Source organism: Pelmatolapia mariae, linkage group LG17 (assembly GCF_036321145.2).
Source record: "Pelmatolapia mariae isolate MD_Pm_ZW linkage group LG17, Pm_UMD_F_2, whole genome shotgun sequence".
Lineage (NCBI taxonomy): Eukaryota > Metazoa > Chordata > Actinopteri > Cichliformes > Cichlidae > Pelmatolapia > Pelmatolapia mariae.
In genome coordinates this window covers 6,631,006-6,657,171 of record NC_086242.1, presented here as the reverse complement: position 1 = coordinate 6,657,171, position 26,166 = coordinate 6,631,006, and the positions used below count along the sequence as shown (strand labels likewise).

Below are 26,166 nucleotides of genomic sequence, written 5' to 3'. Positions count from 1 at the left end.
TATAAGTAATTTTCATTGTAAGTTATTCAACAATTAGCCTGATGGATGTTAATTAGGATTTATTTGGCATATTTTGGGATAAAATATCCCAAAGTCATCTATCTTTGTTTTCTTTTTTCTTTTTCAACAATGATAATAGCTGACTTTTGCAAGTGACTATATGTCCTTGAAATCCTAATCCAACAACAAAATATGAGTTGAAGTAGAGCTGGGCGATATAAGATTTTTTCATATCACAATATGTTTTTTTCATTTCAGGCGATAACGATATATATCACGATATAAGCCAAATAACTATATTTGTAAGATTTAAATGTGCCGTTGCTCACAAGTAAAATGTGAAATAATCAGCAGCTTGTCTTGATTTTGATATTTATTTCCCATAATAAGTTCAACAGGGTAGATGTACTTAAGGAACATGAGACTTTTTCAGATAAATAAAGGCAAATATTGCAAACTACACAAAAGGCAGCCGCTAAAGTGTTTACGTTTCAAAATAGAACAAACAAAACAGACTACTAAATTGTCAATTCCACTTAGAAACAAAATATTAATTCTAAAAATAAATCTTAGTTTGTTTTACAGAAGAACAGACAAAATTGACTAACTTTTGTCAATATCAAATAAACTGAGAACTAAAAGGAAATTTTCAATCTCTCCTTGTTGTATAGCTTTCTGAATCCTTTATCATCCGTAACTGAAAATAGTTGTGGATGATTACTATACCTTTCTAATATGACGTTGTTGTCCCTGGCTCTCTCTCTCTCTCTCTCCCTCCCGCTCTGTTCCTGTGCTACTGCGAGTGTAACTACCGCCCCTCCCCCCTCTTCCCAGCGCAAAGCACTCCGCACTCGTGTGCGGAGTGAAGCGGAAAAAAAAGTGCGAGAGAGAGGGTGAGAGAAAGAAAGAAAAAAAACCCCACGGCTCGCGATAAGGAGCCGGCTCGCGTCGTTCACGTCAAAGATCCGGCTCTTTCGTTCGCGACCGACACATCACTACGAAATACCTTCGCACTACGGAACTTCTATGGCCCTTCCGTTCGACAATCTCTCCGGCATTGGAAGCATCATCTGTTTTCTCTTCGGTAACCTGGTCACCCACGATCTCGGTTGATTTTTCTCTAGTCGGCACACTCATTTCCTCCATTACCGGGGCGGCACGGTGGCTGGCTACTTCCCAAACAACTACACGTGCAGCTTGGCACTTGTGCTGTACGTAACAAGTCACGTGACATGACGCTGCGGCTGTGATTGGTTCGGCTCTGCGCTACTTAATTTGGATTGGCTGTTCTTCTTTTCGTTTTCTTTTTTTTTTTTTAAGAGAGCAAGAGAGAGATGAGGTCTATCGCAATAGTTTAATTTTTCTATCGAGAAAAAGTTATTTCGCAATACATATCGTTATCGTTCTATCGCCCAGCTCTAAGTTGAAGGTAGCATTTGTAGGTAAAACCATCATGAAACATCATAACATGAAGTTATTTGTTCCATATGGTAGCATTCAATCTTTCAGTGCCAAAAAAAATTGGAAGAAATAAGGCCAACAACGCCACCTGGGGAATTGGACTCGTGGAAACTAATTTAATAATTGTGAAACTTATCACCAACTGGTAGTAAAAGCACACACACTCCTCAATGTCATGGCAGAGGAGTGTAAGATTAACTTCAAGTTTATCTGACAAATCAGTAAATCAAGAACAAGACTGGAGCAGCAATAGAAGAAGAAAAATCACAACCTAAACAAACCCCATAGAATTAGATAATTAAAATATTACCTTTTATAGTATTTTTTATTTAAAAGAAGAAGAATATGTCTCTTAGAATAGTGAAGAGTCTAAATAAGCTTTTACTAAACAGTAAAAAAGCAAGAACTTTTCTGTCATATCATTGTCTACTATTTACCTACTTTAGTGTATGAGTGGCTGTATGTGTGTGTGTGTGGGGGGGGGGCGTTCTTTATTAGCAGGAACAGCTGGAAATCTTATAAAAATGCAATTAAAAGAACAAAACTTTATACTCTCCACCATATCTTCCATCCAGCGTACCAGACTGGAGTCTTTGCCGGGCCGATTCTGGCCCCCGGGCCCTATGTTTGACACCTCCGAACTACAGCCTCTTTGCCGTGTTCCTACTCACCAACATCATTCCCTGGACAGCTAAACAAGCACCAAAGGAAACAAAATAAAGCAAACAAGCGTTTCCTAGTTACATTTTTCATTAAGAAACACCGCACAGATTTATGAAAACATTAAACAGCATCATATTATTAAAAACTAAAGGTAAATTAGGAGGAGGTTATCCCTCTTACTGACCTGTGATCAGCCGACGCGCCTCCATCCTTCTATGCTACGGCGCATGCGCTGGGAGGCAGTACTGTCATGGGCCAGGTCATGGAGGTATTGTGTTGGTATGTTGTTGTTTTCACGGCTTTTCCTTTTAAAATCATCAACGTTTCAGCAACAAAGCAACACTTACGGACGCGTCGAGTTACACGTGTAATACTGCCCAGCAGAAACAGCTCGAACAAAGCTAACAGTGCGGCCAGTTCGGAGATGTTGGGCTAACTAGCTAGCTAGTTGCAAAGCTTTTTTTTTTCTTTTAAAAAAAAAAAAAAAATCTGATAACGTTGACTTTAGTTTTAGCTTCTTTGTCAGTGTCATGCGCTTTAAGTTTATTTCAAGCCTGCTGTCTTTAATTCGCAGGGACAGACATGTAGGAGCACCACTCAGATGCACACGGCTACTGCAGGACCTCAGTTGTTAAATTCAGGTAAGTTTGTGCCCTTTGTACTTAATCTGTGTGCACATTGTGTGCTTTCTGTTTATTACTAAACGCTTTCCTTCAGAAAAAAAGACGGTCGCGAGGTTGATACAATAACCTTTTCACCCCCTCACCCTCCCAAAATCTGCTTATTTGTGTATGTTAGCTAGCTTTCTGGCTAAACGCTCAGGCTGCCTCTGATGTTGACTCTCCAGGATGAATGACATGAACCTCAGTCCTGTGGGCATGGACCAGCTCAGCGTGCCCTCAGTGAGTGCCAGCCACCTGGGTCTGCCCACCTCCCCCACGCACAATCCCATTCCCACTCCAGGTATGGAAGACGCTGTCTCCTGCTCTTATTGCTATAGCTGGTAACACATTAGACCGACTCGGTGATCTGTGAGGGTCGTCACATTTTGTCCTTTATAAACAAAACATACGCACTCCAGCTGTTCTGCTTTTAGTTCTGATTTCTGGAAGACCAAATAAGGGGAAAAAGTCACAAAGCATATTGTAATAATTATTTGTTATTGTTAAACAAAGTTATAATTATAAGAAATGTAGTTTTGTTTTCTAACTGATACTTGTAAAATACTGACAAATCATCAGAAGTTACACTTGCACTTAGATTTTTGTTAATGAAGGTATCAAGCTTGAAAACACCCTGACAATCCTCACATATTTACCTATATTTACAATATAGGTTGTGTAGAGGCCTGCTCAGACTCTTGGGGCATACACGACTGTGTCCAGATTTCTGTTGTCAGTATTAACCCGGTTTCATGTACTAATTAAACAGCTATTGACAGTTATTTTTCACTTTCTGGCTTGAGTATAAAATGTATATTTTTTACAGTTAGATCATATTTTTCGTTTGCATATTATTCTTTCTTGTCTCAAGCATCAGTGTGTATTTACCTGTTCTTTGGTTTGGGAGTTTAGGTATGCCAGTGGCCATCCCCAGTCTGGGTCCTTCCCTTGGTTCTCTCCCTTCAGCCTTGTCTCTGATGCTCCCCATGGGTCCACTGAGTGACAGAGGGGTGATGTGCGGCCTGCCTGAAAGGAATTACTCCTTGCCCCCTCCACCATACCCTCACCTGGAAAGCAGCTACTTCCGACACATACTGCCAGGTGGGTTAAGCTTTCACACTCGTCTAGAGGCGAGGCAATGTTTAATTTAAGTTAGTAAGTATAAGTATATCCCACACGGTCTCTGTCTTTGGTCTACAGGTATTCTTTCCTACCTGGCAGACCGTCCTCCACCTCAGTATATTCATCCCAGCAGCCTTAACATGGATGGGACCCTGTCTGTGCCCAGTAACAATTCCTCAGGTCTGGATCCCTACAGTGGCCCCGGAGGCCCACTGGAGCAGGGCCTGGTGCCCATGGACTCCAGACAAGTTAGTGGTCAGGCAGACCTTCACCAGACGGGTGCTCATGAGCTGGACTCTACAGGGCTGGCCATGGAGTCACGTGTCAGCAGTCCCATGTCTCCTGAGCGGATGGGGGAGGAATTGGCCTCAATGGATGGAGTCGGAGTAGTGCCGGTGCCTGACACCCAGCAGCAGCTCGGAGGGGGAAGGCAGCCCCAGCCTCACGAGGGCCTGACAGGGGTGGACTCTTCTGGTGGGGTGATGCCCCTGCATGGACCCCCTGTGCTTGAATTGCCAGTGGTAATGGAACAGGATCACATGGGGGGGCGAGTGGGCAACTCGGGGGGAGGGGGAGCAGGAGGACTTGGGGAGCAACTCCACACGAACGGGGAGCTAAACTCAGGCGTAGTAAGTGTGGTACTCACCGGCTCCATGGCCAACCAGAACCAGCTGGAGCCTGTGTCTCTGCATGGACATTCTGGGATGGGGCTGGAGGCCGTTAACGTGTCCCCCATAACTGCTGAGGTTTCTCTGGGGCCGGAAAACAACCTGGTGCTGGTGAACTCGACGCTGCAGCTCGAGGATTCCTCTTCCAACAAGGAGAACATGGTCAATGCTTACAGCATCTGTGAGTTTTTAACTTTAAGTCTCTTTTCTATAAAAAGATGGATGCAAGTAAAATCGATAGCTTATGGAGAAATCTTTAAAGCTAATGTGCATTTTTGCTTTAGGGTGCACACTGTGTGAGTGCTCATATACCTCAGACTGTCCTGAGCATGGCCCAGTCACTTTCATCCCAGATGCTCCCATCCAAAGCCGGGCTCGCCTCTCTCTCCCGCGTCCGCTGTGCCTGCGTATCTCTGTTGCCGACGAACCGCTCGGTAAGAAAAGAAACTCCTTTAAATATGGTTTTGGTGATTATTAATGAGGACAGACCTCAGATGTTACTCTAAGCTCATGTTTAAATGTGCATGTGGTCGCACTCATAGGAGTTTTTGCACGGGACGTCATTCCACCAAGGACCTGTTTTGGACCAATGGTTGGCCAGCATTGTAGCAACGTGGACCTCTCTGATTGGCCGGAAAAGGACACACCTCAAATATGGAAGGTTAATCTTGTGGCCCTTTGTTAGTAGTGCAGTTGCCACATTCAATACAAAACCACGATGAAAGCATGGGAACGCATGATAAACAAGCTTTTCTGTCACAGATGTACCACAACAATGTGCTAGAGTTCTGCATCGTGACAACAGATGAGAACGAATGCAATTGGATGATGTTCGTCCGCAAAGCTCGGTGAATGCTCGTGTTTTTATATGCCATTGTTGCCTACATTACCCACAATGCAAATTAAAATTAACACATTTTTGTTTGTGTGTCCAGGACACATGAAGAGCAGAATCTGGTGGCATACCCTGCTAACGGTAAACTCTTCTTCTGCACAACCACTGAGATCCACCCGGATCAGGAGCTGCTCTTCTATTACAGCAGAGACTACTGCAGGCTGATGGGTGAGCGGACATGACTAAATATGTCTAACCCTCTGTATAAAGTTAAGGAACCCTCATTTAGTACAACTGTGAGTAAACAGCTGGACCCATTGTCTGACCCTACACTGGTGCAGTGGGTCCTAGGTACCTCCTGGTACACAATAATCATATGGTGAGAGTATGCAGGCAGTTCCTGGAGGATGAAGAAATAGATGCCGTTGACTGGCCCACACGCTCAACTATCTAACTTCCTTTTCTTTGGTTTTCAGGTGTTACACAGGTACCCGAGGGTCAGATCTGCCAGTGTGGCAAAGAGTGCTCCTCCTTCTCTGACCTTAAGTCTCATCTTGGCAGCCATAACAGTAACCACAGCCATACCCAGCCTCCACACAGCCACAGCCCATCACAGCAGGACCACAATCAACAACAGCAACCACCAACTCAGCAGCAACAGCAACAGGAGCAGCAGCCACAGCAACACTCTCACCAGGAAGAGAAGTTGACAAATGAAACCTCTAGCTCCTCCTCTTCCCCGTGGCCCTGTCACAACCCTGCTGCAGGGCAGACAAACACTGACAACGGCGCCAGCAGCGGGGGCGGCAGTGATAGAAACTCTGATAACATTACCTCCAGGGCAAAAGGTCAGGGCCATGTGCGGGAGAAGAAATTCAAATGCAGCATGTGTACCCGGGCGTTCATTACATCCACTAAACTCAAGGTGCACTTCATGGGCCATGTGGGGATGAAACCTCACAAGTGCGAGTACTGTAGCAAAGCCTTCAGCGACCCCAGCAACCTCAGGATGCACCTGAAGATTCACACAGGTAGGTGTAGCGTAAATGGTGTAACTTCAAATGCTCGGCACACAGACTGATTAACACATGCACACATGTTTTCGCACTGACAGGTCAGAAGAACTACAGATGCACAGTCTGCGAGAAGTCGTTCACCCAGAAGTCCCACGTGGCGTCGCACATGCTCATCCACACCGGGGCGGAGAAGCTCAAGTGTGACCTCTGCGATCGAGCGTTCATCAGGAAACACGACCTGAAGCAGCACATGTTCTCTCACACTCAGTGCGTCACTTCATTGCTTTAAAAGTCAACAGATGGATTGTACTCTAAGAATCCAAAGTGTCTAATAGTTGTTTTTAAATCTCCTTCATTTCTCAATGACAGCGAGCGGCGGATTCAGTGCCCAAAGTGCAACAAACACTTCCTCAAGACCAACCACCTGAAGAAGCACATGAACTCTCACGAGGGCCGCCGAGACTTTGTGTGCGAGAAGTGCAACAAAGCCTTCCTCACCAAATACCACCTCACACGCCACCTCAAGATCTGCAAAGGGCCCAAGACAGAAAGGGGGTCCCGCAAGGAGCAGGACGCTGACGAAGACGAGGAAGAGGAGGAGGAGGATGACAGCAGAAGAGGAAGAGAGAGACTGGTTGACTCGGCCAATAGCGAAGACTGCGGTTTAGATGTCGGTGGATATGACTCTGAAAAGTCCCTGTCACCGCCTCAGTGACAACACTGTGCCTGTTGAGATGTTTTATTTATTTAAGTTCACAAAACTATCGATGTTTACCTCTCGTTTTTGCCAAATATAACTTTCTGAATATATAATAACATATTTGGCCATCAGTACAATTGAACTGCCACATTTTTGTCTAGTGTCTCACAAGAGCTGCTAAAATAATCTGAGATCTGACTGTATTTTCTTTCCTCTCATGACTCAGGCCTGTGTAATTACTGGTTTTCGGGTTTCATATAAGCTATCATTTATTCATTATTTTTCCCTTAATCTTAATTCTTTAGCTCACTCAGTAATGTGGCTGATAAGCCTTTTTTTGCTACACAGTAATATGGTAGGCATTTATGGTGCATTATCCCACACTGAGTGTTAAAGCAATGTTGCAGCTTTATACTGTGTAATGCATATTTTAATAAACGAACAACTGTGTTATAGAGCAGACTGATAATTTTTTTGTGTGTAATCTCATTAAGTTGCAAAGAAAATTTGGCAACTTTTTTTCAAAATCCTGCAAACCTGATAACTCAAGGACATCACCTAGGACTTTCAAATTAACACCATTCGCGCTTTACTGAGAGAGTAAAAGGTAGCACTGCTGACGTCAGCATTTTTTAGTACTGTTAACAAATTGTAGAGCATGTTTTTGTGACGTATGAAGTCGAGCATGCCAGCCAGGAAGTAATGGCTTAATTACACTTGAGTAAAACTAGGAATAAAAATAATGAGAACCATCAGTGCTGCCCCTCAGCCTCCTGGTAAATGCACCAGGAAATGATAAATACATTTGAAAGTCTTCTTGAGGATTTCCCTCTTATCAGATTTGCAAGATTTTCAGAAAAACGTTACCGTAAGGTCCAGGTCAATGAGATTTTAACACCTCTGAGATTTTTAGGTGATGCACCTATGGTATAGATTTGAAAATCCCTAATTGCATTGTTCTCAAGTTACCTTGTTCATGAAGTTGGGTGTCCATGCTACCCGTCTGCCCGCCTGCCAACAATACCTCATCAGCTTTCTACAGCGGAGTGGTAAACGTAAGTCTTGTGACTAGGAAAATCGTAGTGTTTGCTCAGTGATTGCACTGATTTTTTTTTTTTTAAATTCTGTGACCGACCATTTTAGATTGTAAGGCAATTGCACAGGTTGCCTGGTGGGACGCAACATGTCTCCAAACTGACTGCAATCACTCGCCCCATAATTTATAAATGCAAACTGATTCCCCACACACTGCAATCACTCTGAGCTAGAGGTCTGCGCGGGAATGTTTTTTTAGTCCCGCTCCCGCCCGCTCCCGCAAGGTTTTGTACCGCACCCGACCGCTCCCGCTGTATATTCAGTCTTTGTTCACCCGCTGCCCGCTTAGAATAATTTTCTACCCGACCCGACCGTTCCCGCTAAATTTAGATCTGGTTTCCAAAATCTCACATTTATCGCATTGTACAAAGGGTAATTATTTTCCATTTGCGTCTATGACGCATGAAAAAGACTCCCATACATCAGACTTGCCTGATGTGGGTTTCCTTAAAGTAAACTGACCGTTGTCTAATCCCAGCTGAACGTCCTTCAAGGAAATTGCATCTTCAGTTTGCTCTGCCATGTTGGTAAAGCGCGCTCTGATGCAGGTGATGCGCGCACAGAGTCACAGACTGTGCAAGTAAAATGCACGTGCAAAAAGCACTGATCCATGCGCTCAGTGCGTGTAACAGGCGTGAGCACTGGCTGTACCAGTGCTCAATTAGAATGAGGAAATCACAGATATGCTGTTCCGAAAAAATGTCGGGCACGCTATATTTTCAGACCGCCCGCTCCCGTTCAAATTACACCAGAGTTACCGACCGCTACCGCATTTTATTTGGAAATTTATTCCCGCGCCGCAAGAAATCGGGTCGGGTCCCGCGGCTCCCGCGGGACAGCCGCGGGAATGCAGACCTCTACTCTGAGCCAGCTACAACGAACGAGCCCAACTGAGTGCCTATTTTATTCTGAAGTTAAGCAACCATGTCACTATTAGTGGAATTTCAACATTCAAACACATTCATACTCCAATTGGAGAGAAACTTGGGGTTAGTATCTTGCCCAAGGATATTTGGCATGCAGACTGGAGCAGCCAGGGATTGAACCATCAACCTTCTAATTTGTAGATGTACTGCCTGAGCTACAGCCATCCCTACTTATTGTAAATTCCAGTAAATGCAGACAGTAATAGATTCTTTTTTAAAATTACAGCTAATCACAATATTTCCATAGAAAGAATGGATTTAATTGCCAGTTTGATTTCATTGAATGCAAGCAGACTGAAACCAGACTTACTGCTCTGAAGAGAACTCACTGTGACCCGGTTCCCATCTTTGAAGTAACCACTTCAAAATACCACCTTAAACCATTGTCCCCTCAGTGATTTCTCACAGTCCAGGCCCTGAGGTGGCAAAGCAGCCCAAAACCATGATGCTCCCTCCACCGTGCTCTACAGTGGGGATGAGGCTTTGCAGTAGAGGTCTGCATTCCCGCGGCTGTCCCGCGGGAGCCGCGGGACCCGACCCGATTTCTTGCGGCGCGGGAATAAATTTCCAAATAAAATGCGGTAGCGGTCGGTAACTCTGGTGTAATTTGAACGGGAGCGGGCGGTCTGAAAATATAGCGTGCCCGACATTTTTTCGGAACAGCATATCTGTGATTTCCTCATTCTAATTGAGCACTGGTACAGCCAGTGCTCACGCCTGTTACACGCACTGAGCGCATGGATCAGTGCTTTTTGCACGTGCATTTTACTTGCACAGTCTGTGACTCTGTGCGCGCATCACCTGCATCAGAGCGCGCTTTACCAACATGGCAGAGCAAACTGAAGATGCAATTTCCTTGAAGGACGTTCAGCTGGGATTAGACAACGGTCAGTTTACTTTAAGGAAACCCACATCAGGCAAGTCTGATGTATGGGAGTCTTTTTCATGCGTCATAGACGCAAATGGAAAATAATTACCCTTTGTACAATGCGATAAATGTGAGATTTTGGAAACCAGATCTAAATTTAGCGGGAACGGTCGGGTCGGGTAGAAAATTATTCTAAGCGGGCAGCGGGTGAACAAAGACTGAATATACAGCGGGAGCGGTCGGGTGCGGTACAAAACCTTGCGGGAGCGGGCGGGAGCGGGACTAAAAAAACATTCCCGCGCAGACCTCTACTTTGCAGCTGATGTCCCGTACCGTTTCCCCTCGAAACAGTGTTGTATATTTTTGTTTCTCCGTTTTTTTTATTTTGTTTTGTTTTTAACAACTCTTTCAGGATTGTTTCTTGAGAGAAACTCTTGTAATCTTTACAGGACACCCTCTAAAGACAGTAGCAGCAACAGTCATTTAGCTATCAACAGTTTGTCTCAATGTGAATTGATGATAATTCTTTTGTTCACTTTTCCACCAATGTGAATCTCTGTACTTCTTATTAAGTGATCAGCTACTGGTTGTAACAGATGGCTGCCCCTCCCTGATCCTGGTTCAGTTTAAGGTTTCATCCTGTTAAAAGTAAATTTGTCTTCCCACTGTTGCCAACTGCTAACTTGTTGGGGGTCGTGTGATTGTTGGGGTTGTCTTGCTAATAATATAAATATAAATATAAAACACCTTGAGGCAACTAGTTTTGTGACTTAGTGCTATATAAATTACATTGAAATGAACATAATTAAAACTGAGACATGGGCTAGTCTCTCAAATCTGTAAGCCTTTATTATAATGAGATTACTTTGCTTCAAGTGTCTTTTGGAGATGTCCTAAACACAGAGGCTCACTTATTGCACTTACTCAGTGCATTCAGTAACGGAAAAAAAAATTCATTTGCTCATGTGGTATCAGTTTAGCCATGTTGTGTCCATCCATTTCAGACAGTATCTCCAAACATGGAAACATTTCATTTCATAAAGAATCAATGCAGTGATCCAGGTGTATCTATTATTCAACTGTACGTCTACATACAACTGAATATATTCACAGGGTCTCTTACAGTTAGAATATGATTTACTCACGTGCCAAGCAAGCACATTTACAGAAACTAGAAGGCGTTACGGTTCAAATGAAGCCTCGTGCATCTTTTTCTGGACCTGCAGTTGTTATTTAATATACTTTTACATGTTAATTAGACGAATAGTGCAGGAACAAATTCGTGGAAAGGCTTGGATGTTGACATAACCATAAATGTGTCATCAGCAGCAGAGAGCATAAAGAGGTCAAAGTTAAATGATAGTAATGAGGAATTAACAAATAAAGTCTGTTGCTGAGTCACTGCAGCACATTCAACACGTCAATCAAGTTATTCAAAAACCTTCCAGTCAGGCTGGTTCACTGCACACAAAGCAAAGAAAAAAATAATGTATCATTTACTATCATTTATTAATTTAAATACATATTTACATGCAAATAACTGTATGATGTCCAGTTAAATGTAAGTTTGGGGTGTAATACATGTGTCAGCTTATAGTCAGCAGTTCTTCAGTGCATGGAGTTGATTGAGGAGAGCGTGTTTTTCCTGTTCTAACAAGGATATTTGACAGTTCTTGTTCTTCACCTCCTGTTAAACAGGAAAAATGACAATGTTACACAAAGGGACAAATCATAAGAACGCTGATGCAAAACTTATTTACGTAACTTTATTAAAAGCTGTTAAAGAAGATGTTTCAATATTTCATTAAAATGTATTTCTTCTACCTCCTTGAGGGTTGTTTCTTTACCTGAGTCAGTACTGAGTTGTGCCACCGGAGGTCACTGTCTGCCACTGCTTCAAGCAGAGAGGGGTTGCTGCTGGTCATGGCGTTGGGCTCACTCATCACAGAGCCCAGAGAACCGTTCACGCGCTGGATACGAGACCTGAGGAGGCAGGAGCGAGCCTGAGGACAGGCACACAGAACTGTTAGTGGGCTTAGAAACACCCGAATGGATGCCAAGCATAAGTCTCATCTTCATGATTGGTGAGGAATGCTCTCACTAACAGATGAAAATGAAATAGATGCTTAAAATAATGTAATTACAGGAAATGTTTGTCATTTAGGAATGAAGCTGAAGTCTTGCACATATTTTCAGATATTGACCACTAAACTTGGACGCTGTGCATGCTAAAATTTATGGTAAGGCCCGATCCTTCATCCTCAACAATAAGGCAGCCAGTTGTGATTCATGTTGCTTTTATACCACCATACAAAGTGTTACAATTACAAGCCTTTTCGAAGTCAGAAGGAAGTTAAGACTGTAATCATTCATCGTTATTAAAAATGACAGCCTCATGTCAGTAAAATCAAAGAGGCCCTTCTCTGTACCTCTGCTCCATCTTCATTTCTGGAGACAAACCCACTTCTGCTCTCGATGCTATCCTGCCAAGCCCTGTTCTCCTCCAGCCGCCGGAGATACCAGAGCCGAGCCCTCTCCAGAATCTCCAGACCAGACCACAGCGCGTCCTTCTCCTTCTCCAGATCCTTCAACCGTTTAATCTGTAACACGAAAAAAGCCAAATGAAATGGAAAACTTTGGATTTGTGGTGAGTTATATGATAGAACCAGTTTTGGTATGTCCCTGTGTACTAGGCTTGTTTGACCTTCAGTTTCATGTATAGAAGCATGTAAACCAGAGGCCCTGAGGCACTGTGCACCAGGCAACACTGAGCAGCAGGTGGCCTTTAGCTCTTTTGTCTATGCCCAGCGGGGTTACAGGCTCTTTAAATAGGCTGAAACAAAGACACACAGTGTTAAAACCCCCCAGAGGAACATGACATGTGGCGGTGGGGATTCATGACTTCAGAACATTAGAGTCACTGTAATCTCAACGACAGTGAGGCAGAAAAGGATAACAATTAGAAACTCATGTGGTTTAAGTAGATGAACTGACTCTATTCTCTATTTTAGAGTTAACAGTCTAAATTTATTCTGGATCGGCTGCTGATCGTTAGTAGATTTACTGCTAACAGCAAACTGGTTACAATGAGCCTTCAACAGGAAGCTGTGAAGATCGAGCTTGACATGTGGGAATGTGTCACTGGGATGACTGTAGAGTCACGCTACCCCGAATACAGCAAAGATAGAAATGACTGAACGCAACCTGACTCAACACACGCACTTTATACATACAACGATGCGCATCACATTTACGTGAAAATTCAGCTTGTCTGAAAAACACACAGTGAGTGAGTGTGCTGTTCAAATGGAAAACAAATTTAAAAAGCTAGAAGTATTAATGAGACATGCTCTTAATCTGAATATTGCTAACATGACCTCTTAATCCATGGCTGTCAACCTTATGTTATCAGTTTGCCACATATGATTCAGTTATGATAGTTAACCAAAATTGTACATTATGAAAACATTCAACTCTCTGAGAGCCTTGAGAAAAATGAGGTCAGGTTTAATACTATTTACATGTTTGTCACATTGAGTCGGCTTACTGTTATCACAAACAAACACTACATTTAAAAAAGGAGAAGGCATATACACCACTGGGCTGGTTAGCTGTTAGTGAGAAAACATGCACATTTGCTCTATAGTTTTCTCTGTTTTCTTGTCTCAAACATTTTAATGTTTAAAGGAAACCATTAGACTTGCGACTATTTCTATAGGATTGTGCCCTGACCACAACCCCTAGAAAATCCACATTTTTCCAGTTAGAAAATGTAAATTTCATGAGAAGTTAAAAAAAACGTGGTGAGCGTGATATTTTATGCTATACATACTGACATTAGCAGAATATAGTTTCCCTACCACAAGAGAACAACTGCAAAATATCATGGCACTTCCACAGACAGTATCAAAGATGAAAGTAGTCACCTTGACGTCCCCCAATTGTTTTGGACTCAGCTGCCATATATGGAAGAAAGGGTGGAGCCCTAATTTATCAAGCTAACTCTAGCTAGCTTGGTCAGAAAGCTGCATTCAAAACTGTTTGGGTGCAGGAATACATTAATTGAGCCAATTAATGCAGAGACTAACAAGCCAATTATACAGGCAGGTGAGTTATTAAAAGGAGAAAACTATCCACACAGGCCCAAACCCTATTTTGTACCAGACAGTAAATATGCTTTTTAATCTCTAAATTTCAACCTTTCAATATATGAGTCTGTGGAGATTAACTTCATTTTGGTGCCAGCCTCAAGTGGCAGCTACAGGAACTGCAGTTTTGCCACTTTTTCAGCTCTGGGGTTTGCCCCTTGGTAGCACCTATTAAACTTCTCTCCCATGGATAAAAATATAATGGAAGCACTGTTTAAAATATAGTTTTTGTTCTTCACTTTCTTTTTAATTATTGACTGAATGGTGACTGATATCACTGCACAGATATCAGGCTGATCTTATTTTTGATGCCTGGTGTGATTTTCTGATGGTTGTGGTGTGTTGCAGGGTACACCATCAAGACTATAGCTGTAATAACTAACTACAAACTATTTCAATAGTCAATCAGTTGTTTTGTTAATTAGGTCATTTGACATGGGTTGCAGGAGGTTGTTACTTATTATTTGGCTCATAAGCGTAAACCTTTTTTCTTAAATGTTAATAACGCAATAATAGGATAGTTTAGAAATGCTGTCATTACATATTTTATTCAGCAGAGCAGCTCCAACATTTATCTCAGCACTGTTTGCAGCACGTGCAGCAGAGTAGCATCGCAACTGAACAGAGGGTGGTGCATCATCATTATATGAATCCAAAATATGTCTTTTCAACTAACAAAGCAGTTCCCCAATGGTGTGTTGAGGCACACTTCTGTGCTGTGTGAGGCAAGTCTAGCTGTGTGCTGGAATTCAATAACAGTCAGAACTTATTACTGTCAGACAAAAAGATATGGATGAACTGTTAATTCACTGTTTCAGTACTTTGCAAGCAGTGTTTACCCGAGGCAAATCATGCAAAAAAAAGCTTTTTGCACAGCTGCCAAAAGTTGGATGTTATTACAGCATGACACAAGAAAAACCTGACTGACAGTGAGAGTAGAGAGCCCTGAGCCTGAGCCTGTCAAGTAACTTGAGTAATACTCCACCAAGCAATCTAAGGAGGCACTTAGAAACCACAAAATCCTCTTTTGCAAAACTTATCCAGCTTTAAAAATGCTGAATTTTAAGTGCTGAATCTGAATCAGTGTAGTAGTTTCAGTGTAGAATCAGAAGTAGTTTGTTTGATTGTGTCAGGGTGTTGTGCAGGGCTATAGAGGCATGGTATTCACCAGTTGAGTTTAACACACAACAGAATAAACGTAATAAAACCTCAGACGGCAGCAAAAAATGTGCAGATATCATGTTAGGCATACTATTAAAATTGCCTTTGTCTCACAGTGCAATCAAAGAACGAACTGAGGATATCTCGTGTGACACTGAATTAGCTTTATGCAGACATGAAGACTTAAAAATGTAAAATTTGCTTCTCCTTTAGAGCGCATTGGAAGTTTTTACCTCTTTAAATTTGCCTAAAAAGTTTAAAAACTTTTTTTGTCTGTGAGACTACACTTGTTTTTGCATTGTTTGCTGTCTGTTCAAAGATTAATGAAAAGAATTGTTTAACAATCTCAGTTCTAATCAACAGATAAGATTTCTGACATTTATGTCCCTACACTTTAGTTGTTTGTGTTTCTTGGCACTCGTTCCTTGTAGCTTGTGGCTTGTACCGGTTGAACTTACTAGTGAAATATGCTGCCATTTAGCCTAGATAAACTTGTCTCTTTATAAGAATACTATAAAATAATGAGTAAATGAGTCAAAATAAACACAGAAATGATGGATGTTACATTCCAGAGAAGTGGGAAAAGTCAGGTTATTGCAGGTTGGCCAAATGTACCAAACTAGTGACACTTCCCAGGAGACAGAAGAGGCCATAAACACATCAAAAGCATGTTTAGTATACAACAGTCTGATCATTCATACAACTGCTGAAAAAACCAGGGAGACAAAACAGATGATGTAAGTACAGACACACACAGACAAATACCACCTCTATCCTCACCCATAGGTAGAAGCGAAGTGCGTCCACGCTGCACAGACTGGTCTTAAGCGGGATGATAACCACAGTGTAGGAGCCAGAGCTGGAGGGACGATAGGCCATGGAGAGCTGATCAGTCACTGACAGCTACTACTACCCCATACAGCTGGGTTGACCGCAAACAACAAACCATAGCTTGCCACTGGCTGACTCAGAATAATACCGCGGGGAGAGAATGAGTGTGCATGAGTGTGTGAGAGAGAGAGAGAGAGAGAAGGCAGGACTGGAAAAAAAAGCAGCACGATACACAGGCGCGGGCAGCATGGTGCCCCCGGGGCGAGGTGATGAAAAATTCCACATGTCACTGACTGGTTGATCGACAACCAGTGACAAAGAGAGGGAGAACCGGGTTGGAGAGGGGGTGAGACTGGCACTGCGGGATTAAATATGAGAGAAAAGACAACAAACGGTGAAAAAGCACCCAGCAGGAAATATGAAAATGAAGCTGCGGATGGGAGATTTGAGGGGAGGATACACACTGTGGTTACACACTTATCAGCTCCTGATGTGTTTCCATCAGTGTCATCACAGCGGGGGGGGGAACGGGACTTGTTTATCCCAAATTTGCAGCAGAAGGCCAGAGGAGGAAAACAAGGCTGTGTTTCACAAACAATCTGAATTTTCCAAGAAGAAATGAAGACGTCGTCCTTAGCTCAAGGAAAATCATGCTAATCTGCAGCTAGGTCCAAAGGGAGGGCATGAAATCACTTTCTTGTTAGTTTCAGGTGAGCTTTCTGTCCCAACATGTTGCCTGGAATGTGACATAACCTGAGGATGGGAGATCAAGCACAGAGGTGTGTAGCACTGAATGGAGCTGCTAAACAAACTTGACTATGGCGAGTATAGTTTGGAGTTTGAGAGCAAGTACAGGAGATAGAGACTTCAGTAGGGTCAGTTTATTGACACTAACATCATTACTATCAGCGCTCAGCTGTTCAGTTAGTCGATGGCAACACAGAAAATCAGCAACACATGTTATTCATTAGGGCCTCAGGCTAAAGTGGCTGTTATGGATCCAACAGCAGCCCTGTTGGAGAGATTTTAGTGCAACTTGTGAGGGAAAAATATATCTATAGAAAATAAAATCCCCTACTGTGCCCTCTCAGATTGGTTCTACGATTAACCTCTACAAAAATGTGTTAAATATATGTTATACTAGCGTTTTGCATCAAGCACAAAACTACCATCAATAAACGGACAAAACCAAACTTTGGAAGTACCCCTCCTGTTTTGTGTGAGGGCGTTTTGTGTTCAAAAGAGAGGTCATTCATTAGCTTGTACAACTACGCTATGGACAAAAATGCTCCCTTTTAAAGTGGACACAAAACACTACATGCATAAAGGCTAATTTACATCATGGATCCCTGCTCTCAAAAACTGACACAGATGTAACACTGTCTGTGAAGCTGGATTTAAGAAATAAGGGCTAAAAGTGGGAATTTTAAGAACATATTTAGCGCCATCTTCATTCAGTACAGAACGTGACCTCACCAGGTTGGTTGCTTGCTGCTGATAGACTTACATTAGTTTATGTTGGCTAAGTAGAAACAGAACCAATAACTCAGTGGAATATAAGGAGACTAAACCTACAAATCTGTTTCACTTTTGTGCTGCCCCCTGGCTGCTGCAATGAGTTTTATGTTAGTCAAATTAATTGGATTTTGTTAAATGGCAAAATTCAGCTGTTAGCTGTAATGTTTGGGATTGTGAAGCACCTTATAAATGAGACTGTGTGGAGGAGAGCTGAGTGCAGAGTATAGGCTGACTCAGAGCTCCACATCTCCTCTAGCATTAACAGGAACGTAAAAAAACAGTGCATTAGTCCATCAAATCAGTGCTGACTTCCTTTCTTATGAAATGAACAGATTTTTACTGCATTGCATCTTGGCTGATGATGGGCACTAGTCAGATATGATGACGTGACATGACAGTGAAAGTTAAAAGCTGTGTAAGTGAAGATGTTTCTTCCAGCTGCGGTGGTATGTGCGTGTAATTCAAGGTAGCAGAAGGCCGGAGGATCGTTTGAGCTCAGAGCCTCTGAGCTACAGTGGACTATGCTGGTCGGGTGTCCGCACTAAGTTCGATATTGATATGGCTCCTGGGGGAGCCCGAGACCACCAGGTTGTCTAAAGAGATGTGCACTAGCCCAGGTTGGAGACAGAGCAGTAAAATCCCCTTCTCGCTCAGTAGTGGGGTTGAGCTTTGGATAGATGCTGTGTTGCAGCCTGAGTCAAGTGTAATTTTTCTCTCTGCTATAAGATGAACGTGTCCTAACCCAGGGAGGGGCCGCTTGCCCCTCCCTTTCTTCCCTCCCCATCCTCAGCTGCCTTCCTCTTCCCGCTCTACCACACCCACACACACGCAGGGCTTGGGGTGCAGGTGTGTCACCAGGGTGCAGGGGAGGCACTCCCCCTCTGTCCCCTTCTGGCCGCCTGTGCCTCAATTTTATTCCGCAACCTAGACATCCGCATTACTCATACTCTCATAACACACACATATAGGGCCTTGGGGGTGGGCACGTTATACAGCATCCAGAGGATAGTCTGTGTATTCAAACCCACCTCTGGCGCTGGTGCCCTACCCTCAATTTTAAATGCATATAGACACTGAGGGTTTTCAGGAGGAGCCGTGCTGCTCTCTGGCAGGAAGCACCATGCCCTCCTGTGTTTTAAATGCACTTCTTCACTCACCCTCGTTCTGTTAACCGTCGGGGCTGGGGGGCTGGGAGGAGGTGCTTGTCGTCGGATTGGGGTCTGGGATGCGGGGCCTCCCTGCTACTGCAGACAAGGAGGCGATCTGCTTTCCTCTACCCCAGAGAGAAGGGTTACATCTCCTGGGTCTGGGTACGGTTTGCCCCTCTGGGGGCGGGGGTACCCGGACCTGGGATATAGAGTATGTTTGGGGAGTGTGAATGTGTGTGCAGTGTCTATTTATGTCTGTCTCCACGTCGGGTGAGTGCTGACTATTTGTTTGTGTATATGGGGGTGGGAATGCACGTTTGTGTCTGCGTGCGCCTGTTCGTCTGTGTCTATATGTCAGCTTGGGTCTTAGACTCCACCTCTCTGGGAACATCTCAGGCTCTCCGAGGTATGGAGGCCTATTTCCCCTCACCACACTCCCTGCCAGTGGCTGATGCCCTCAGACGTTGGTGTGTTGGTGGTTCTTGGTGTCTGGGGCTGGGCGCTCATGTATGTACCAGCTCACTCCCGGTGGCTGATTGGTGGGGCCTGGCACCTGTGGCCCGGCTGGGCCCCTTCTGGGGGGTGGGGTGCCCTCAGGCCTCTGGCCTCTGGGCTTGAGGCCCGGTCCTCTCTGGCACAACTGGCTGCCGGCAGAGCCTGCGGGCACGTCACCGCAACCCCCTCTGGCCTCTGCTCCGTGGCTGCTGGGTGACCTCTCGTTTGGGGCTCTCCTCAGCTCTTCCCAGGAGGGTGGCACGGTTGCCCCCCTGGTGGTCCTCCTTGGGTCATCATATTCTGGGGCCTCTGGATGTCTGGGGCCTGGATCTCCTCCATACCTGCTTCATGTCCTGGGGGACGGGGCTATGACTCCCCACACTCCCTAGCAGACCGTTACATGGAGAAACCTTTTGAATACAAGCGTGCTGATCCACACAGGTGTACACACGGGTATTCACAGACACAAACTACACCTTTCTTGGCTGCCACCTCAAAGCACATTTTGCGCTGTCGATCTTGTGTGCTGCACAATAACATGTAATATTTAGTATATACTGTTATCTACTGTTAGCTAGTTTATTGTGATGGTGTTGTATTTATTATGTTGCTCTTTCTTGCTTGTTTTCTCTTCTGTTTTTTCTTATCTCCATACAGGTGATCCAGGTGTTTTGTTTGTTTTTCTTTCTTTTTTCTTCCCCCCTTTCTCACCATCTCTTCTCCCCTCTATTTTCTTTCTCTCCCTCTCTTTCTTTCATTCTTTCTCCCTGTCCTATCCCCCAGTCATGTCTGTCCCGTCTGTAACAACTGAAAATCAAATCAAATAAATACATAATTATAATAAAGGTCAATCAAATGGACCAATATGGCAAGGCCATGATGATCCAATTGGTAAAGTAAAGCCGCTTGGCATCTTTCTTGGCCTTCAACAATTCTGATGGCTAAAGATCCAAACCTCTGTAACAACAGCATGATCCGAACATTTTAGATGGCATAGGCAGCCGTCCTGAATTTTTAATTTCACGAAACCACAGCTGCAGATGTGTCAGGGTGGCCGAGCGGTCTAAGGCGCTGCGTTCAGGTCGCAGTCTCCCCTGGAGGCGTGGGTTCAAATCCCACCTCTGACAGCAAGTACCTTGTCTGATACTGTTCAAGTAACGATGCTGGTGTTGTGTCAGGTCTAATTCACGTTGATGTGTCTTGTAATAATTGACACTATGCTGCAGCTGACATGTACAACAAAGCAAGTCATTAATTTCATGTCACTAATATATTTACTGAAGTCATATAGTAACTGTGTCATGTGCACTGTGCTAACTATTTATTAAAGGCACTATCACATACTGGAAGAATCACTCCCTTTTACACAAATCTGCAAATTTGAAATCACTGGAGCAACTTTATTGTTATTCGAGCATTATTGGTAAAATCAGGGCTGGCCTTCTTTTTTTTATTTACATGATCATTTATACCATTAAAAGGCAAGTTAACCACTAAAGCTAATATGATTCATTCTGTTTTCCAGCCAACAGCACAATCCTATGATTTCATTCCAGCTAATTTTCTAATGGCATTATTTTGGCAGACTCCCATGGTGTAATGGTTAACGCTTTGGACTTTGAATTCACTTCAAAACACATTGGGATCTGCTTTTATGAGATCAAAGTTCTAAGCACCAACCATAATATCATATCTGTAACCTCTGTAACAGCAGCATGTATTGAGGGCTTAAGATGAAACAGGAAGCTCTGTGGAATTATCAATATCACCAAAAAGTGCTGTGGAAGATATAGATGGTTGAGCAGGTTAAGGCGTAGATTCGACTGCCACTACTGCATTCAGGTGTTTTCAATGCGGGAAACCGACTTGTTCAGATGAACAGGGTGCTACTATTCTTAGTGTTACTCTGACAAAATGCATTTGAGATCTGAATTTCTCATAACACAGGTCTCTTAGTTGTGCATTGTTCAACCCTGCATAGTGACTGGTTTTGTAATGATGAACAGCATCTTCATCTTTCATTTGCTACATGCAAGAAACTTGCTATCAGAAGTGGGATTTGAACCCACGCCGCCGTAGGAGACTGCGACCTGAACGCATCGCCTTTGACCGCTCTGCCATCCTGACACAATAGCCCATGAGGTTTGGCAAAATGATAAATTCCAGACAGCTGCCTATGTCATATTATGCTGTTGCTACCGAGGTTACAGAGTTGATAATACCTGTGCTGGTTAATGGGAGGGCAAGTTCATCTTACTCTGGAAGACCTGACAAAGTCACACCTTTCACAAAGTCACACAATTCAGACAGACATTTGTAAAAAACTGAGAAAAACCTCAGAAGTTAGCCTCGGGTTTACAGTTTTCTTCAGTCTTTGTGGTCTGCCTCATGAATGTAAAATTGCTTGTGTAGCCAAACAGAATTCCTGCAGTTTGATTTCCATCAGTGTCCTGAGTTTGTTATTGTTTATGTGATTATTACAAATCCTTGAATGTTTTATTGTTTATCTGACAGTGCATAAACAAAATGATCACACACACACACACACACACACACACACACACACACACACACACACACACACACACACACACACACACACACGTCCTTCTGCTAATTAAGAAAATCTCATATCAGTCGTTATTTGCTTTGCCATTACTTCCATTATTGATGGACACTACTCTGATGTGATGACGTTAATAGTTAAAAGCTCTGTGAGTGAGGCTGCTTCTTGCCAGGTGTGGTGGTGTGTGCCTGTAATACAAGCTACCAGGAGACTGAGGCTAGAGGATAGTTTGAGCTCAAGACCTCTGAGCTGCAGCAGACTATCAGGTATCCTCGCTCAGCATGGATATGGTGCACCTGTGGGTCCTGGTACCACCAGGTCATCTAAGGAGGCCTGCACCGGCAGACAGAGCAGGTGAAAGTAGGATCAAGCTCATGAATAGACGCTGAAGATCAGCCTGAGCAATGCAGCAGAAGCGAGTCTTTATGCACTACTGATTCACACAATGTTTTGTGTTCTCAGTGGATGAAACATTAAAAACTGGCAATTATTCCCAGTGATACCCATTTAAGATCTGAGTTTCCCATCAGCTTTCTTACAACTTATGTGTGAGAAATAAATCCATGTTTACAAATTTCTTAAATACTGAATGATACAGATCTTCATTAAGATGCTGGATAATACCAATACCATCATTTGAAATGCTTCGTCACAGGAGCAGGATTTGAACCCACGCCTCCAAGGGAGAAGGCAACCAGAACACAGAGCTTTTGCTCAGCCACTGAACACTGATTACAAAGATGCTTGAGCACACTTTTATCTGTCAATATAACATAATATACAATTGAATGATCTCGAATGCATAACCCTAAACTGAATGGAATCTGAATAATGTATTTAAACTTGAGGTAAAATAGCCTTAGAAACAAATAGCAACTCAAACATGCACACACATGCATTCCCGATGAACTGTTTCCTGCAAGACCTAAACACAACGCCTTAGACCATTCGGTCATCTTGACTCCAGGTGGTGTGAAATTAGTTATGATGGTAAGCCAAGACAAAAATAATATCCACTTATTCCACCTCCTCACTGAAGGCACACCTGAATAAGCACAACACATAGCCACTGGTAATACAAGAATGCACTGAAAACAAGAGGAAAAGAAACAACCTTTGTGGTAGTTACGGGTTCAGGGTCTGCCATCACCATTTTTCTTATGAAGCTGCCAACAAGGCTGGGATGCAGGAGCTGGTGTGTCTTCAATGAAGCTGTCCCCACCCAGCAGTGCAGCTTCCAATAAATTTGTATCATAGTAGTCTGCAACTATAACACACACAAATATACACGGGGCAGAAATATTGATGAATATAAACAAGTATAAAATGTAATATAAAAGAATAGATCACAATACAGAGAGGTGTAAGAAAATTTGCATTTACTTCTGAAGAGGACTCTGGACTCTGTATAACAGGGGTGTCAAACTCAAATACACAGTGGGCCAAAATTCAAAACTGGAACAAAGTCGCGGGCTAACATTAATATTTATTGAAAAAAGAATCTTCCTCCAGATATAAGAATGAATCTTTTCTTATGGACTCAAACAAGTTTTGCTGAAAAACTGAATATGGAACAAGCAAAGCTTAATACTAAACAATATATATATATTAGCTGTATAATACCAGTAGGCCAGCTCTAATAGTAATTTGGTATGGCTTCGCGGGCCAAATGTAATTAGGCTGCGGGCCAAATTTGGCCCGCGGGCCAGAGTTTGACACCTATGCTGTAAAGGTGGCTGGAAGAAGACCTGCACAGTACAAAAATTATAAAATACTGGCGTGTGCTAGTTCTACTTCTCAGTAGACACACCTGTGGTATCAGTTTAAAAATCCTATGTTGCCTCATTTTGAAGTTATTGCATTCACAGGATTTTCAGAAAACTGGACCTCTGACGTTGAGATCACTGAGATTTGAACTTGTCCAAAATTTTTAGTAGATATACTTATGATATTAATTTGAAGCTCCTATGTCACTGTGTTGTCGCGTTATTGAGAAACCACCAGGGTGATGACAATACCCTGTCAGCCTTTAACATTTCAGGGGTAAAAACAAACAAGCAACACAATTTAAGTCATTAAAGATGTTTGCTACACACCCTGAAACCCCCCCACACTATCATGACATTCATGTGCGTGATGACTGCATTTAAATTTCTGACCACAAGTGTATGTCTTTGTGCAGTTTAGTTTCTTTCTCTTTGAAATACTTTGGTGAAAAGACTGTTTGCTATTACGCTGCCGTATAACCTAAACAAACTTGCTGTGGGTGAGGTGTAACAGAGATAACCCCTGAGAGTGATACCATAGTAATATTTTAGCTGGAGTTCTGATGCTAATCAAACAATATCAAATTATTATTAGGATTGTAAGGTCTCACAATCTCTGATAAACGAGGACCAATATTTATAAAAAAGAAACTCAGAAAAAACAAAACACAACAAACCATAAAACCTCTTTTAAGCTGTTACTGTAGGCTGCTGGGAGACTGGCTATCACATTCAGTACATACTGTGTTTTGATTATTCAGTGGGTGCGGTTAAGCCTGTTTTGGCACTGTACCGACAGGGAGGTCCATCAACACATGTTGATGGACCTCCCTGTCAGTACAGTGCCCACCCATTTGTCCCACCCACTACATTATCACAGCGCTGTACAGTAAAGAGTATCACAGAGTATCATGACCTGGGTCATAACAGATAACACACTGATCTGAGCCATGCCAGCTTGAATGCACTTAAATTAGGAGTTTGGGTCAAATGCAAAGAAATGCACTGGTATTTAATTTTGACAATACAGTAGAATAGCAGGACTTGTTCATCTTGTCATCTACAATATATATACTCACCTGAGACTTCATACCCCTTCAATTGCTCATTAGTGCAATCACATGACAGCAACTCAATTTATTACATGACTTGAACAAACAGAATGGGGATGAAAGGTCACTTAAGTGAGTATTTCAGAAAATTGAAAATACGTTTTTGGTGTCAGAGGTCACAGGAAAACTGCCAGACTGCTTCAAGCTGATAGGAAAAAAGTAACTCAAATAACCATTCCTTACAACAGGTTATGTAGAAGAGCATCTCTGCATCTGTGTGTAGTTTTCTGTGGGCTTCAGTAGAAGAGCAATAGAAGAGCATATTCCTGTCAGGTTAAAAACAGAAAACGGGGACAAAATTGGACAACAGAAAATTAGAAAAATGCTATCTAATATTCTCCATTCCTTTTCCCTTTTCCCCACAGCCTACTTAAGTGTGATATAGGTTATGAACAGTAGAGGGAGCTATAAGTCCAAACTGCCTGCTGAAGAATATAAACTGTTACAGTTTTTCTCAAATGCTAAAACACATTTCACAAACGTTTCCACCATGTTCCCCAATGTCTAAACACAACACCCTTTTCTAAAGCTACATAAACACAACCACACCTTCCCACTGCAAAACTCAAACTTTCACACCAAAAGAGCAGCTCGAAGCTTTCAAAAATGTAAACACTATACACATCATTACACACTACAGCAAAACAATTGAAAACACAATGCTCAATTTGTGAGAAGGTTCTTTGTTTCATAACTGCCAATGCATATTTTTCGAAGCTATACAGTAACGGATCGTCGAAGATCTCTGCAGAGGATTAGGCATTTAGATTTGTGAGTTTCATATAAAGAGTATAAATCTATAGAAAATCCTGCATGTACGTACACTACTGTAACACAACTCAATGCAGAAACAGAATCTATTGCACACAACAGTACTCTTGAAAACATGATCAGGGTGTGAAGTTTTTTTATTTACTTTATTCACACCACAATCACTGTGCGGCATCATGTCGCTGAGCTGCATCGGGCCACATCACCTCATCCACATCGCAGGCTATATATATGCTCTCTCGCCAGGCACCGCGGGAAAAACGCCCCGGAATGGCGAATCCACCCTTGGAAGGCCTCCGCTGGGATGTCAACACAGGCCAGCTCCATTGCCCTTAGGAGGTTCTCTCTCTGTATAAATTATTATATTGTCTGTCATAAACCTTCCATCTCCACGATGAGAAGAACTCCTCTATAGGGTTCAGGAAAGGGGAGTAGGGTGGCAGACAGACGTTTACAGTTTTTGCCCGTTGCTTGAACACATTTTGCAAAACTTCGCTCATTGTGCCAAAACTCTAAACACAAGTAAACATGACACAACACTGGGAAATATACCATCCACATTTGCGCCAAATTGAAACTCTGCTATCAAAACCTAACATTCCTGTGTCAAAATGTAACTCTCTTGACAAAATGA

The 26,166-nt window shown here is 42.9% G+C and overlaps 2 protein-coding genes and 1 non-coding gene across 5 annotated transcripts in view; 2 read left to right on the top strand and 1 right to left on the bottom strand.

Annotated features, from left to right (window-relative positions):
* The first annotated feature begins 2,348 nt into the window (after positions 1-2,348).
* Positions 2,349-7,576, top strand: prdm4 (PR domain containing 4). 2 transcript variants are annotated; one of them, XM_063500853.1, is made up of 12 exons: positions 2,349-2,403; positions 2,699-2,765; positions 2,972-3,087; positions 3,699-3,887; positions 3,987-4,757; positions 4,861-5,010; positions 5,119-5,237; positions 5,339-5,424; positions 5,512-5,639; positions 5,888-6,442; positions 6,526-6,694; positions 6,797-7,576. In XM_063500853.1, exons 3-12 carry the CDS (start codon positions 2,973-2,975, stop codon positions 7,140-7,142), a joined length of 2,628 nt encoding a protein of 875 aa, XP_063356923.1. In that variant the 5' UTR covers positions 2,349-2,403; positions 2,699-2,765; position 2,972; the 3' UTR covers positions 7,143-7,576. The 2 variants fall into 2 exon arrangements, with proteins under 2 accessions (XP_063356923.1, XP_063356924.1); XM_063500854.1 differs by having other exon boundaries at positions 2,923-3,087.
* A 3,274-nt stretch (positions 7,577-10,850) lies between these two features.
* Positions 10,851-26,166, bottom strand: part of sapcd1 (suppressor APC domain containing 1) — a 32,295-nt gene continuing 16,979 nt past the window's right edge. Inside the window, exons 1-4 of one of the 2 annotated variants that reach the window (XM_063460858.1) lie at positions 16,106-16,777; positions 12,446-12,616; positions 11,864-12,019; positions 10,851-11,703 (exon numbers count right to left, since the gene is read on the bottom strand). In XM_063460858.1, coding sequence (XP_063316928.1) covers positions 11,614-11,703; positions 11,864-12,019; positions 12,446-12,616; positions 16,106-16,204 — 516 coding nt within the window. In that variant the 5' untranslated portion in view covers positions 16,205-16,777 and the 3' untranslated portion in view covers positions 10,851-11,613. Of the gene's footprint in view, positions 11,704-11,863; positions 12,020-12,445; positions 12,617-16,105; positions 16,778-26,166 lie in introns of those variants that run through there. The other variant, XM_063460859.1, reaches the window with a different exon arrangement.
* On the top strand, positions 20,362-20,444 carry trnal-cag (transfer RNA leucine (anticodon CAG)). Its single transcript has one exon. It is a non-coding gene; the product is annotated as a tRNA-Leu (tRNA).